General features: G+C 35.8%; 2 protein-coding genes across 2 annotated transcripts in view; one reads left to right on the top strand and one right to left on the bottom strand.

The window, feature by feature from the left end:
• The first annotated feature begins 1,937 nt into the window (after positions 1-1,937).
• ERMN (ermin) lies at positions 1,938-9,629 on the top strand. Its single transcript, XM_025471149.3, is given in 4 exon segments — positions 1,938-2,421; positions 3,095-3,187; positions 6,505-6,575; positions 6,577-9,629. Coding segments are annotated over 4 exon segments (852 nt in total). The 5' UTR covers positions 1,938-2,180; the 3' UTR covers positions 7,024-9,629.
• Positions 9,630-9,746: 117 nt separating this feature from the next.
• The window catches only part of GALNT5 (polypeptide N-acetylgalactosaminyltransferase 5), a 46,802-nt gene continuing 40,454 nt past the window's right edge, over positions 9,747-16,094 (bottom strand). Inside the window, exon 10 of the mRNA XM_035696959.2 lies at positions 9,747-15,675. Within this exon, the coding sequence (XP_035552852.2) occupies positions 15,535-15,675 (141 nt within the window). The 3' untranslated portion in view covers positions 9,747-15,534. The remainder of the gene's footprint in view (positions 15,676-16,094) is intronic.

Here is a 16,094-nt window from a genome sequence, read left to right as displayed (position 1 = left end):
TATCAATAGTAGCCAAATTATGGAAAGAGCACATGTGTCCATAGATCATGTATTGTGTCATATATAAAAATCATGTATTGTATTATATTTATATATAATGGAATATTAATACTCAGTGACCAAAAATAATGACATCTTGCCATTTGTAACAACATGGGTATGTTGTTTTATGCATATTTTCTCTTAGTTTTATGCTAAGCAAAATAAGTCAGTCAGAGAAAGATAATACTATATGATTTCACTCATATGTGGAATTTAAGAAATAGAATATAGTAGAAGAGATGGAAAAATAAAATAAGATAAACACAGAGAGGCAAACCATAAGAGCTTTAACTATATAAGACAAATTGAGGGTTACTGGAGGGGAGGAGTGTGGGGGGATGAGCTAAATGGGTGATGGGCATTAAGAAGGGCACCTGAGATGAGCATTGGGTGTTACATGTAGGTGATGAATCACTAAATTCTACTCCTGAAACTAATATTACACTATATGTTTAGTACCTTGAATTTAAGTAAGAAAAAAACTGACCTCTTAATTCAGTGGTCACTATGATATTCTGAGAAATTAATACAGCAATTATTATTATTTTTAAAAGCATTTGGCTACATTAAACTAACCCCTTTCTGTTTCCGTTTGTCAGAGCATTTCATATGGTTTTAATCTAGATTTATCTAGATTGGATCTAGATGACTAATCCCTAGAAAATGCTAATCTACATTACAAAGAATCATACATCTTTTAATTATAGTCTGTTCTCAAACTGACACTTATTTTTTCAGTTGTATTCGATGCTATTGCCCTACCTGGCTCCTTTAGGTCTTGAAGGATTTTTTTTCCAATTTTTAAATTACTGGAGTACAATGAGTCAAATTGTCATATGGAAAAGAATGTAATTTTTTTTTTTAAAGAATCTAAACTTTAAGGAAGCTTGTTTTCATGTTGTTTCTAACAGAAAGCCAGTTAGTGAATCATTCACTGCCATGAAAAATTTTTTGTATATCATGTTTGTGAATGTGCATGCATTTGAATTCACATTTTCAATGTCACAAGGAAAATATCATGTGACTTTTAAATGTATTTCATCGAAACTTAATGAGTTTTCATTGTGTCATAAAACAAATTCTTAAATTAAAAAAACAAAAATAAAAAAATAAAAGGGAAAAAAAAATAAAAGGGAAAGGTTGGTAAGTTGCACATGTTTTCCATGATTACCTGTTTTTTCCCAAGGGCAGACTGTGTTGGTGCTATATAACTTTATAGGCATCATGCAACATCAATAGGGAATATTGAAAATAAATCTGATTGGACAAAGGGGAAAGTTCATGGAGGAAGTGATATTAGGGCTTCAAAGGATGATTTGGACTTCAATAAACATAAATAAATTAGAGAATAAGAAGCTACAGACCAGATGAGTTATTCTAAAATGAAAAGTTTTGGTATTAGCAAGATGGAAGCATTTTTGTTGTTGTTGTTGAATTTTTCCTTAGGTCTTTTCTCTGGGCTTCTGAAAATACACCGTGGAATCTGCTGCCAGAACCACTTACAATAAAGTTGTCCTATTTACAGGTTTTTTGATACGCTGTTTATTCTTTAATGAATAAGAAACGATGCCATTATCCCTTACAAAATAGCTGGGGTTTTACTTGAACAAAATCCGTTTGGAAGCGTTAAGCTGGTTACACAGAACTAATATGCCTCAAGGTGGTCATTCTCTCTGGATTAAAGCTGTGGAACAATTGTGTCTCCTGTTACAAGGAAAATGACAAAGGGCCATTATGAAAATGGACAAAAATCTCTGTTCCCAGAGGGGGACTGACAAGCTGAAAGTCCCCCTCGCCTTGCCAACACAAAAGCCTGATTGCCTCAGATTGTTTGTTTATGTAAATCAAAAGGCTGCCATTAATTCAACCAATGGAGCTGCCCAGTGACAAAGAAGGTGGTGATTGGCTGGGTGCTTTGCTCCTGGCAAATCTGACAAATCCTATTGCTTTTGTTGTAAGCTCTATCTGGACACCTTTGGGAAAAGCAGCTTGTTATTATGTACTGAAGTAGATACTTTGTATTCTTAGAGTAGGAGTTGGAACAGTAGAACCTGAAGGGGTAAGAACATACTTATCAAGGATCTTTTTGCTCAGTTTCCCCAAAGCTGTCTCCGCGTCTTCGGACTCAACTGTACAGCATGACAGATGTTCCAGGGACACTCAGCCAGGCGGAGTGCAATGGGGATACACCACCTGAGAATGGTCAACAACCCATCACTAAAACAAATGAGGGAGCCAGTGATGTGGCTGGTACCCGACCATACTACAGGGTAGAGCCCCATCTTGAAGACCTACCCACAGAGGGAAATCAGGAGAAAAGTGAGAAATTACAAGGGAACACGCTAGTCAACTGGTCCACCGATGAGAAGATTCTAAAAGGTAAAATATTTTCCTTCTCTTTGATTTGCTTAATTTAATTTGTAAACTCACGTGTGATTCTTTTGATAAACTGTTATGACAGGAATGTGCTGTCCATCCTCTCACCTCTGTCTGTCCCTGGCCAAATGTGGCCTCTTATTCTAAGGGGCTGGATAGCTAAGGACCAAACCTCTGCCTCAGGTCAAATCCAGGCTTATTTATTTGATAGATTTATGACCCTGGACAACTTCCCGAGTTTCCTAAAGCCTTAGCTTTCTCAGTTAGCAGGAGATGGAAATATTGGTGCTGACATTTGTAGGGTTGTCATGAGGATTACTAAGTGTTTCTTAAATGTTAACTACTATTGATGATGATGATGATGATGATGATGATGAACAGCCCCATTATTATTTAAGCAAAGGGAATTCAGCATTTCAGGTTTTCCTTCTGAAATATATCTAAATGTATCTGAATTCATGGTTCTATATCTTATATAGATGGAAAAAGAGATATTATACTTATGTTTATAAATGGGAACCAATGAAGAAATGAGTTGGGAGCATGAAATAGTTGATTTTAGTGATCACAATTGCAAATCAAATAGATCTACCTAGCTGGAATCTAAATTGATAATTTATTTAAACTCAAACTGCTTAAATATTACAGTGTCAATCTTGTGGGTTTTCCCCCCCAGAAAAACCAGAAGAGAATCTCTTTATTGTTCATAAGGCTATCACCGATCTTTCTCTCCAAGAAACAAGTATTGATGAAATGACATTCAGAGAAGGTAAGAGGAACTTCCATTTTGTACACAGACACTGTCTGACTGAATACGGATGGCAGTTTTTACATGGGATGTTGTGTGAGCGTGATGTTGAAAAAGCAATCCAGGCAATGCCTTCAAAAGCTTAAAGCTGCTATAGGCAGATAAGGGAGTCGTCCTGATTATCTGTAGGTTTCACCTTAAAATGTATTCCAGAAGCATCAAGCCTGAGACTGCATGGATTGGTATAACTGATTGGCAAGCCTTGACATGACAATATGATATCAGCCTCTTAATGAGTTAGGCCACTAAATCAATCCATTTGTAAAATTTGTTTAGCATCTTTAAATCTGTGTCAGGCATTTGTGAAATGTGAATGTTTCAAAAATGGGTTTATCCTAAAAGCTGACCATTTACGTACATTTTAAAATAATATTAAACATTTATTTGACCTATAGAAAAATTCTAGGCCTCTGATGTAAGCAGAAAATGGTTACCTAATTCTTGTTAAAGAAATCTCCCAGGTCATGAAGCTAATTTTAATTCTGTTCTTTTAGAAAATGAGGGAATAAAAGGAACATTGATTTTTAAGTGACTTATATTTTAAATAAACTCAAGAGATTAAGAAACACAAGATCTTTTAGATTTCACTTCTAAGAAGTTATCTATGTTGAAGCAATTTCCAAATCAAGTGCAGGATAAACACGTATTAATTAATCACTCATTTCCTCTTTTGCAACCATAAACATCTTATCTCAAAATTGAAGTCGGTTCATTAGACCTGAGCAATTTAGCTTAGTTAGGACCTTAATAGGCAAAATATGGAAGGGATTATTTTTTAAAAAAGTATTAGAACATCACATAAAATAGTAGATGCCAAGGGAGACAGAGATGTGAATGGCAGTTTCTTGGGTTTGTCCACTGTGCCTGGACACCTCTAAGACTACCTGCTGTCCCTACGTAGTGATAGAACAGCCATTATTGTAGTAATGTCATAAGGAACAACCATTATTAAGCTTTTACATTATCACAGGTAATTTATAAAACTTAAGCCTTAAGTCCCATGAAATGAACTGAATAACTGCTTTGCCCTAGTCTTTCTGTTTCCAATGTAGCAAGTTCTCAGAGACAGAGATCTCCAAGTCCATCTAGAGACTCCTTCAAATTCTTTTTTTAGGATTTATTTATTTGAGAGAGAGACAGAGAGAGAGAGAGAGAGCAGGAGGAAGGGCAGGTAGAGGGAGAGGGAGTCTCAAGCAAACTCTGGGCTGGATGCAGAGCCTGCCTGGGGCTCCACCTCATGACCCGGAGATCACAACCTGAGCTGAAACCAAAAGTCAGACACTTCACCAACTGAGTCACCTAGGCACCCTGAGACCCTTTCAAATTTCCAATCAGCAAGTCCACTGGAGACACCAGTTTGCTAGGATCTTTCATTTTTATCAAGAGAATGAAAGCAGTCTGGATTTTCTAAGTAGATGGTGTCAGGGTGAATTTTTCCCTGAATGAATCCTTTTGTGTTTGGTGGAACATATGTTTTTCCTGTAAGACACATGTTGGTGTCTTCTGTTTTCACAATGACAAACAGCTATAAAGTCTCCAAAGAGAATACTCCTGGGTTGAAAAATAGCAAGATGCTAAAAATATTGAGGGAAAGCTATAATTTAAATTCAAGATGTAATTTTATGCATGACAACTCCATGCCTGAGTCATGATGTGAGCAAAAAGATCAGCTTCTTTGGTTCTTGTGGAAAAATAAGAATAAAAGAAAGCTTATAATTATGGAAAATATTCTAACATACATTTATTTATAATGTAAAGAACATTAACCGGGTACCAACAAGCAGATAGGAACTGGTACAACTAGTTAGGAATAATAGTCCATCCTTGCCTCTATCTCTTTTTCTAAGTTTACAATCTGATTCCTGTAGCTGGGAAAACAAAAAAAAAAAATGAAAAGAGAATGAAAAATCTTGACTGGAAATGGACTTGTGGATACTTTCAGTGAAAGTAGAAAACTGGTGGGGAAAGACAAAGAGGAACATGGCCTCTCATTTTATTTAAAGACTCTTACGGTGTTGAAAAGGAATAGTGACAAAGGATACAATCTAGACAATATTTTGGAGTCACGCATAGACTAAAGCTTCCCACAGAAGTCTCTTTAGAGGCGAAAGCCCAGAGAACAACCTCCACTCTGATTAATTCTTTTTAGCATGCTCAATAAATATTGTTAAGGATATGCTGATGTGATCTATTTGAAAAGTAAAATTTGAAATGAATTAAGCCTTGTAAAAGTCACCACATGGTGTCAAACAACTTGAGTTAATTAGTTGTTATTAGGGGTATGTCTAATGTGACAGCTAATCTAGCCCTATAGCAGTGACCTCAGCATGATTTTTAAAGGTTGGCTCAATGACAAGTCTTAGACTACAGTTGTCGGTGCTTTGGCGGGCTTGGTGTCACAGTTAGCCCAGCGTATGACACCTGGCTTCCACCCATGGCTTCCAGCTCCTCTTTCTGTAACTGGTACTTTAGCACAACTCTGAGAAGCTTGGTGGCAAAACCTTGGTGGCAAAAACTGACTGTGTTACTCTGAGCATGCCCAGATGTAGGAAGTCATTGTTTTAACTACTAGAAGAAAGCCTTTTTTCTCCTGTGAGATATTTTAAAATTTTTCTTGGGGAATGTGTGTGTGTGTGTGTGTGTGTGTGTGTGTGTAAGAGATAGGTCCAAATATATTTTATTTTCTATGTTCACATTTCCAGTCACCACAGGTTAGACAGGATTTTTAAAAGTCTGTCTAAGGAATACCAGTTTCACTAAGATACAATAGTCTACAACAATGACAAAAAAATTGCATGGTCAAATGAGGTTGAGGCGTCAACTTCTTTGAGGTTTACAATATTCATTGGCATTTTATTTTATTTTATTTTTTAAAAGATTTTATTTATTTATTCATGAGAGACACAGAGAGAGAGAGAGGCAGAGACCTAGGCAGAGGGAGAAGCAGGCTCCATGCAGGGAGCCTGACGTGGGACTCGATCCCGGATCTCCAGGATCATGCCCTGGGCTGAAGGCGGCACTAAACTGCTGAGCCACTGGGGCTGCCCTCATTGGCATTTTAAAGAGTTGGGTAAATTCTGAAGCTTACTTAACTGTGTTTAGTGCAGTATTTTACAAACCTAATTTGATAGTACAAATCCATTTTATTGTGTAGACGGAACATATTATTAACCCACAGAATAATAGCCTATAAATCATGTGTGGGAAAATGATTGTCCAGAAAAATAATTAAAAAATAAGAGTTGGGTATCTCAATTACCAATTTGATTTTGCTACAGGCCACCAATGGGAGAAGATTCCTCTGAGTATCAGTAACCAGGAAATAAGTAGAAAAAAAGAAAGGATTGCCTGAACAACCTCTAGAAGAGAAAGAAGAGGAGGATGGGAAGAACAAAGCTGACCAGGCAACTGAAATTGAATGGTTGGGATTTCGGAAACCTAGCCAGGTTGAGGTGTTCCATTCCAAACATGAGGAGGAGCAAGAGGTTTGGGATGAAGAAATTAATGATGATGATGACGATTGCAATGATGATGAAGATGAAGTTCGAGTGATAGAATTTAAGAAAAAAAATGAAGAGGGTTCTCAATTAAAAGAGGAAGGTGATGCAAATGAGGACTCCCCACTGAGCAGCCCCAATTCCCAGCCTGTGACACCTGAGGAGCAGCCAACCTTTGGGAAGAAGGGTGATATCTCTAGAAATGCTTATTCAAGATACAATACAATATCCTATCGAAAAATCAGGAAGGGGAACACGAAGCAAAGAATTGATGAATTTGAGTCTATGATGCACTTATAAACTAAATGGAACTGAGAAATTCTCCTGCCCACTAAAGCAAAAGCTAATTCTATTTTCCCGAAATGCGTCTTTGCAGGTCTTATTTGAGTCGTCCCCTTTAAAGACGTGAAAGCTTAATCTCTGTTTCACTGCAGAATAATATGGAAATAATCCTAGACAAAATTCAGTCTGGTAATCAAAAAGCTTTAGATTCATTCGTGGGCATTTGCTTTTTAAAATTTCACTAATACAGCCTTGTGTGATAAGCACTAAACAGCAAACAGCAAGCACCCCTGGAGAATCTGGCATGATTTAGCTTTAAAAGTCGCAACACTGGGAAATACAGTCATTAAATGAAAGAGGACTATTAGAAGTGACCTGTATTTCTTCTGGTGTCTTTCTTCTTGTACACTGAGGGTGCTAAAAGTCTGGTATTAAACCTCTCTTTCTTTTAAACATGTTTTTATAGACCTTGGCAATAAGCTGTCCAAAATGCTTTGCCTTTCCTATTATCTTCAGAAAAAGATTTTAAGTGGTTTTCCTTGGCATGTACAGAGTGAAAAGTCTGTATAGGCCTCCTTCCTAGGTGTTACCATTCACTGAATTTTCTCACTAGAGGGGCTGAGCAATTGTCAGGAAAATTCTGTTGACTAATTGTTGGCTTTATGTGCTCAAGATGAATAAAATCCATTGTGAGGTTGATACAGGGAGGGGCTAGAAGATTGGTGGGCAATAGACTAAAGAGTCAGATAGTTTATTTCTGTGACTGAAAATATAAACCTCGTCTAGCACAGTTAAAGTCATTAAAAGCAAAAATGACAGCTTTAGCACAATTTTAAGAAAATATCCCTATTACCACCCTTTCTCTTATTAACAGTATCTCAGAATAATTTTGTTTCCTTAGAAGCCCAAGACGACTCTAGTCATAACTATACTAGTTACTATGAAAATAGAAATAATTATCTTAGGATATTTTCAAAGTAGAGTGTGAGCATGTATTTTTAGTAAGAAAGCTCTGATAGTGGTTGAGAATATATAATTTACTGGACCTCAGCCCAAATCAAGATGCTTAAAATTGTGCCTGTGGAGCTTCACTCAAGCCAGTATGTCAAATAATCTATTGAATATTTATGAAAGGGAGAGTCTATATTTATATTCTTAGATAGTTTCATAATTTTTCATTTCAGGCTTCCATATATATCATCCTGAACTTTCTGTCACCACCAATAAGGATATTTTTGGCTCTGCAAATAAAAAGACAATTCCTTATTGTCTGAATGTAATACAGTCTTCATTGTACTATTCAACCCTTTGTTTATTTCTTTTTTCATTTTGTGAAAAAAACCCGGGTTAGGCCTTCTTAGATTATTGCTTATTTATGTGTAACAAATCCCACACATTCTAATAGAAAGTTCTTCAGTTCCTCCTGGTCATATAATATATTTCCATGGTATCATATACTATTATTTACTGTTTACAAGACTCAATTTTGAATTCAAGATTAAAGCACTCCTTTTATTCTTTCAAACAGATATTTTGCAACTTGATCCTATAAAAGGTCTGTCACTCTTCATCTGCGGAACCTATAGATTTCATTCTTGATCATGCAAGTTTTCAGAATAAAGCTAGGGAAATCAGGTGTCTACTGATAAATTTAGGTAAAAGATTGGTGCATTATGACAATTTCCTATTTATTTAAATCCTCTAAATCATTTCACCTGGACAACCTATTTTCTTTTCTGGATTACTGATGACCCCTACAATTTTCTACCTAACTTCAAAACACGGTGTTGTGTTACCTGTCATGGAACAGTAAGCCTGCCATCAGCAGTGCCTGCATTTTTAATTGTTCCAGCAGAAGCATTGAATTCCTGTGGAGGTTGAGTGACTGGGTGGTCTGTGGCCACAGTCTGCCGTGTCATATGGCCAAGCAACTGGCTCTAATGGGGATCCAACACATAGTGACCCCGGCCTTGTCAGTTTTGTGGCTCTTACCATATAGTTAACCAACCATGAAAGATTTTGTCAACCATGACTTTTTTGGGGTATGTTCAATGAGTCAATGCCTAGTGCTTAGGGGATGAGGCAGTGTAGCTACAGAAGAGCACTGAAACTACTCTTTGACATTAATTCCCATTGCCCTGGGCTGCCATCTTACACTAAGGCCACAGAGTTAAGTGATCATAAGTAACACGATGAGGTTAGGTGACTGATTTTTTGTAACCTAGGAAAGGCAAGGGAATGGTTCTAATTTCATGAGGGATATTTAACATATTAGACCCTCTTATAGGACAAGTTAGAACACAAATTGGTAACCATACTGGAAGATTCGCTGCTTTTACGATTCCAGGGTCGGGGTAGAAGAAAGGCTCTGGTACCTGGTAGGAGGGAGAATTGATTTATTGTGAGAATGTTGATATTTCTTACATGACTTTTAATTTTTCTTGGTTTTGGGGTGAACAGGAATTAATAAAAGCTCTATTTCTTTGTCAATATAAAATTTACCTTTCATATAATGCTACATTTGAAGACATGGAATATGTCAGAATCTATCTATCATCTGTCTACAATTTAAATAAAGAACTGCTATGTCTGACTTGCTCTCAATAAAGGTTTGTGTCCTTGTTTTTGGTGTCTAGAATTTATTCTCTTTCACTGCACTTTAAAATTTAGGAAGAACCCTTGCCTATCAGCAGCTATTAAAGACCATTAGTAAATGTGGCTTCAGAAATCAAGAGAACACCTTATTTAAATTCAAAAAGGCATTATTTATTTCAAAAAGGTCTTAAAATGATTATGTACACCATTGCAAAAAAAAGATTTCTGGCAGGTAGATATGTAATGTTCATGAAAAATTTGTAATATTTTTATAGGAACTGAGCTCTTGTTTTAGATACATCTTAACTCCAACAACTTGATAAAAATATATATGTCTTTATAGCCATTTAAACCATGGTGACACTTTTATAATAATTGTTTCTGCATATTTACATGGGGTAGTACTTCTGGCGCATTTTCAAATGAAGAACGGACATTTAAGTTTTTCAGAGTGATAGGAAAAACATTTAAAATAAGTAATAATAGAGAATTATGGAAAAAGATGAAGCACCAGAGTATCATAAAGAAGAAATATGTTTGACCACATGTAAAAGGCAACTACTTTTAAAGGCTTAACTTTCATTGCTCTATAAAAACAAGAAGGCTATAAAAAGTAATGTCAAAAGTTATAGCAAACATTTGCCAATATTAAAATATCAGACAGTAACATAGTAAATATGAATACCAAAATGTGTATACAGCTCATGAGGAACACGAGTGACTAAGCCATACAATCCACATAAACACAGCGACACGGGTAGTGATCAACAGCAGAAATGACCCAACAGATACATGGCAAACTACAAAACCAAAGGACAATACCTAGTAATTAACTGCCAGTGTGGGAGAATTTTGGAGATGAATTTGGAAAGTAATCTGAATTTTTAGTTAGCAACTTAAAATTACATATTTGAGTCCTTCTTTACAATAACTTAAGTTGGGAGAGGCAGAAAAATTGGGTACTTCAAAATGTTCAAATTAACTCCAAATCCCTTTAAATTCCATAGTTCCAATCTTGTTCTCCCATCAACAGAAGTTTTTAGGTAATTAATAAGAAAACTCACTAATTTGACCTTTGCCTTCTCTTCTTTTTCTGTCCGTTTCTTACAGCTAATTTGTATAAAACTAGCAACATTTGAGCAGTTGTTTGAAGGAAGAGAATTAAGGCATGTGCATAATCCTAAGTGAATAACAAATATCTTGATAATTTAGAGCTTGCATACTCCCTTCAAGTATGGAAAACAACACCCAGAGTGAAAGTCCATTGGAGATACTTTTGTCCAGAAGGTCAGATGTAGACAAAGCTGTGCACTTAAAAGAATTAAAAATATCCAAAAGCATTTCATAGTTTTCTTTATACTTGTATGTAGAAACTCTTGGTCTTATTCTCTCCTGCTTCAAAGCATAAAATATAGACTCACATATATAATTATATATACAGACATAATATATGAATATATACACACATTTATCTATATGAATATATATGTATATATACATATATATTTACGAAGATCAATTTGCTTTTGGTCAAGTAAAGATAGTTTAGGCTTTCAAAAAATTAGGTTTGTATCTATATAAACAATTTATTTTATATAGGTATTTTTGACTAATATCCTTGAACTAGCAAATACTAATCAATCAGCAATAAAATAGCCTGTTTTAAAAGAAATTATTTGTTACTTATTGTTGGCAACTATCATCATTAGAACCTCGCTGTATTAGAAGTTGTATTTGCTGAAAAATGAGAACTTTCCTGTATGTTTTTGCAAAGCAATGGTTCACATAAGCTTGCAAAGAAACCCTAATTGGAATGGTAACTACTAGTTGACCCATTAGGTTGAAAACAGAGGCACTGAATCTGCTTATTGTGATGGGATTTTTTTCCTTCCTTTTAGGTACAGGCATCACCAACACCTGAAATACCATCCATTAAACCTCATCAGGAGTATTTAACACTTTACATTGCTTACTCAAACTTGTCCGTGGAATGGCTGTTTATGAAAAATAAATATTTTGTACATTAACTTTGGTTGGTTTCCTTTTCTCACTTCGTCATGTGGCTCATAGCAATTTTTGAATAACCTACACAAAAGTTGTTGGGAAAGCACCATGGTGACAATCTACAAAATTAAGTAAAAGGAGTTTTAGTTTGTATTTTAAATTAAAGGAGTCTTCAATGTTTTACTTCCCAACTCTGTTCAAGTTGGGCAATCTGTTGGCTTTGATTAACGGTTGGGGGCAGAAAGAGTTGGCAGTATCATTTATAGAGAAGCAATTTCTCTATGTCTGCTTCTCCTTCTCATATTTGTTATAGGAAATGGAAAAGAATATGTCCTGCAAGAAGTCAAGGAGATAGACCATTGCAAAACCTGTGGGGATAGCTAACCTTAAGCCTACATTTCAGTTGGTTAGCAGAAAGGGTGTAGCTTCTATAGCCTATCTATCTATAAAGCAGCCAAGGAAGACCAAAGACATTTGACTTCATAATGAAGGGATTTCAACTGAGCCCACCTGAGTTGATGGCCCTACTTAAAGGGAAAAAAAAAAAAACCCGACAATTCATAGCAGCATGTTGTCTTTAAAGAGACTCGTTTTTTTCTTTTTTTTTTTCCCAGCTAGATAGAATGGAAACTAGATTTTAATCTCTTGCTGGTGGAATGCTCTTAGACAGTTCCTCTCAGCCATCCTCCTTGTCTGCATAATGGAAAGAGTAAGAACCTAACTCACTGAGTTGGGCACAATGGTGAGATGGGGCACTGTCAGCACCTAGCACACGGTGAGTACTCTAAGAGAATCAATTCTCATCTGTTTCCCTTTATTCACTATAAATTCTTGTTTTTATCCCAGATATTGGGATCCTTATCTGAGGCATCATTTATTTTCTGTGTTTGAACATAGAAGTTAGAGTTGTTAAATAAAGATGGTAACTCTCTGGCCAGCCTCAACCCCACTCTTTTGCGTGAGAGCCCCTTGAAAATCATCCTAAGATGTTCATAAATTCAAGGTTGACTGGAGAAATTGAATTCTTATGCACTCTAACTGGTATCTTTGCCCCTCCACAATCTGTAAGGTAATACTATAAGGAAGGTTTTTTTGTTTTTGTTTTTGTTTTTGTTTTTTGTCTAAGAGAATATTTCCAAATTAGCTGTGGAGAAACAATCCATTGTGATTATGGCAAATGGTGGTTTTTGGCCCTGTGAATGACAGCTGATTGAATGTCAGCAAGCAGAACTGAGCAAATTTGATGCTGGTGATAAAACATGGTTGTACCAACAACAGCTGTGTCATCCTTCAGGGAGAAGCTCTGGGTAACAGTTGAAAAAGGGAAAGGAACTGTGCAAACCAGAAGGTTCAGAAGGTCTCAGATGCTCTGGTAAGTTAGTTTTTGATTGCATGGATCCTGCATAATATTATCAAAACTATGCTTGTGTTTAAGGTAACAAGATATACAGACACTTGTCTAAGAAAAAGCAATGACTCAAGGCAATCCAGGCAAAACTCTGAGGTCTCCCATAACACAGCCTCCTACTGAAGAATTTAGGGCTGAATAGGACCCTGAATGTGTCACACTCAGGGATTTCTCACTAGAAGTACCAGAGAGATAGAGTAGCATTTACACCTTTATTACAGCTTCTGAAAACAAAATTTAGAGGATAATGCTTAAAAAATGTTGGTAGAAGATTTCACAATTAGCCAATACTCTTAAGTTTAGGCCTGTAAGATTTCTAATTAGTGATTTGTTCCTCACATCTTAGGGTAATGGAGCAAATACATGGTAAAAGCTGTTTTTAAAATTCTTCCCAAGAACAAACATACCATGTATGAAAACAATCCTTTGCTACATTGACAAGATAGATTCCAAGAGAGCTTCATATTATATCAAGGTGAAGTCAGGAAGACCATAAACAGACTGTAGAAGGTCTTGGTGAAAAACATTCAAATTTCTTTCATTGGTATGCCCAAAGGTACGTGTAGCCAAACCATAACTCATCTTTTTCTGAACAGACTTGATGTGTTTTGTGGAAACTGTTTTTGAATAAAAAGAGTCTTCAGACTGGGGGCAAAAAAACCTTTCAACATTTTTGCAGTTACACAAAGAATTGCATGAGGCACTCAGCACATTCAGTTTGGTCAGCAATTCAGTTAATCCTTTGGCAACTGACTTGTGTTTTATCCCCCATATGGCTCTGTTTTGAAAAGAATTATCTCATTTTCTAGTCATTCTCTTATCTCATCTGCAATGTCAATTATCTGAATAAAACATCTTAAGTATGATGCAAATAGGCAGAGCTGTTTCCCCTTCTGAGTCATAGTTATAGCTCTGCTTTTGTGTAATTAATTGGGAGATAAAATTAAATTTTAAATAGGAAGTCAAAACTAAAGATGCCCACTTTTACCATCAGCTCAACTGAACAAAGCTTTGTTTTTTTATATTAACAAGCGTATAGCATGGCTCCAGAGACCCAATCCCAGCAAGGTTTATGTAACTCCTTTTTAAGAATGCTGTGGAGCGGATTTGTTTAGGCTGGAGTCCTGGGGCAGTGTAATGAGCCCTGTCTCTGGAGATCCAAATTCTAATCTTCATCTCTCACTATCTGGAGTGGGACTCTTAGGCAGGTAATGTGTTTTCTGGGCATGAATTTTCTTATCAAAAATCAATACAAAGGATATTTGGATTTCTAGAATCTCTTGTGATATGCCTAAGTATTGTCATACCTAAGATTAGGAACTCAATTTGGATGGAAGAAATATTGGACTCTTTCTCATGGACTCTTCCTCAAATTCATCAGTGTTACCATTAGGTCCACATCTATGGCCTTATCCCCCACCTCCACCCCATAGAGGTACGAGATTCCTTTTCTTTTCTGGTCAAGCCTAGGTCAATTTTTTCTTAACTGTCTTCCAGAGGGTTGTTTACCTCATTTTCTTCCCCTTTCATCATATTTACTTCATTTTATTTCTGCTTTGGAATCTTTTAGAGCTATTTTTAGTATGCTTCATCCCTGTGAATGCTGTTACATCTAAAGTAGTATTTTATATAAATCTTTAATTTTTTTCAGTGGTTCATTTCTGCTTTGTTTTACATTGCAGCGTGTTCAACAATTAAGTGTATTTTTGGTGACTACAGCGCACTGTGACCCAGCCCCTTTTTCTTTGTCTTTTTTTCTTTCTTTTTAAATATCTACCTAAGTCTAGGAAGTTACTAGTATGATTGTTTCTTTAAAGTGTAGTTTTAAAGGCACAGAATGAATTGAAACAATGTCCATATCTAGAACTGAATAAGCATTTGACTTCCTCACTTAAAAGTTTTTCCACTGACTCAGATTGCGAAAAACCAAAAACAAAAAACCATTATGTAGTCATCCAGATCAAAGTTCTATCATTGAGGAATATGATACTCTTTCATACTGTTAGGTGAACATGTGTGTAGCTGGGAGGGACTTCACCAAGATGACAGCTGTGTGTTTCTGAGGTCTTTTCATCATAGGAACTCAAGTAACTTTTTTAATTAAAAAAAAAAAGCAAATAAAAGAATAGGTTCCCATTGATTATACCTACTTGTGGGCCAAAAGAGCTGGTTATTATCAAACTCAATCATGAATATCACTGTACTTTCTCAAATGCTTTTAGCTTCATTTCCCGTTACCTGTTTGATTGCATGGGGGAAGCTTGCAGGCTGAGGTCCTTCCAGCACAGGCAGGAAGCAGGCAATTCATAAGGCCACAAAGAACTGAAGAAGGACTCTAATTCAACGTTAGGTTGTTTCCCTGAGCTCACTTTTGGTTTCTCAAATATTGTGGGTTTTTAAATCTCCTGTTCAAAGCTATTAATTTTGAAAATGTAAACTACCACGGAGAAATACAGTCCCCACATCCACTGTCATTTTCACAGTGTCTAATGGGTTTAGTAGATTAAAATATTAGTTATTCTTTAGTCTTCATAATATTTCTCAAATTTCCACTTTTGGTGTTGCTTCATTGGATCACAAGCAGCAACTTTCAAGGTCTTCTGAGAAACATTTCCTTCTAAGCATAGCAACTGATGATAATTTCCAAAAACAATGTGATTCACCTGGAAAGAAAGGGGATCTGGGAATGAGCCACAGAATGAATCTGACAACCAAAGTATAAAGAAATAAAAACTAATTTTAAAAAGATAATTATATTTTTGATTCCTTAGAAATTCTTCTGAACTAGATTAACAAACATGAACTTTGGACTAATAAATTTGTCTCCATCTCAATCTAACTTCTTACTTATTCAAGCTACAAGGCTTTTTAAGACTTTTACGACTTCCTCAGGAAGGAAACAAAAAATTTATTTTCTGATGATAGGTCTGATAACTGTATTATTTAAAGGAAATAATTCCATATGGCATTTACTATATTTGATGGATGATGGCTTTCTAATTGATGGTGATCATGAAAAAATAACCATCACAAAAAGTGAGTTAGTTCGTTTTTTATATTTCAAAGTGCTAGAAATGATGTA

This window comes from Canis lupus, chromosome 36, assembly GCF_003254725.2.
Source record: "Canis lupus dingo isolate Sandy chromosome 36, ASM325472v2, whole genome shotgun sequence".
In the NCBI taxonomy this organism is placed as follows: domain Eukaryota; kingdom Metazoa; phylum Chordata; class Mammalia; order Carnivora; family Canidae; genus Canis; species Canis lupus.
This window is presented reverse-complemented; position numbering and strand designations above follow the sequence as displayed.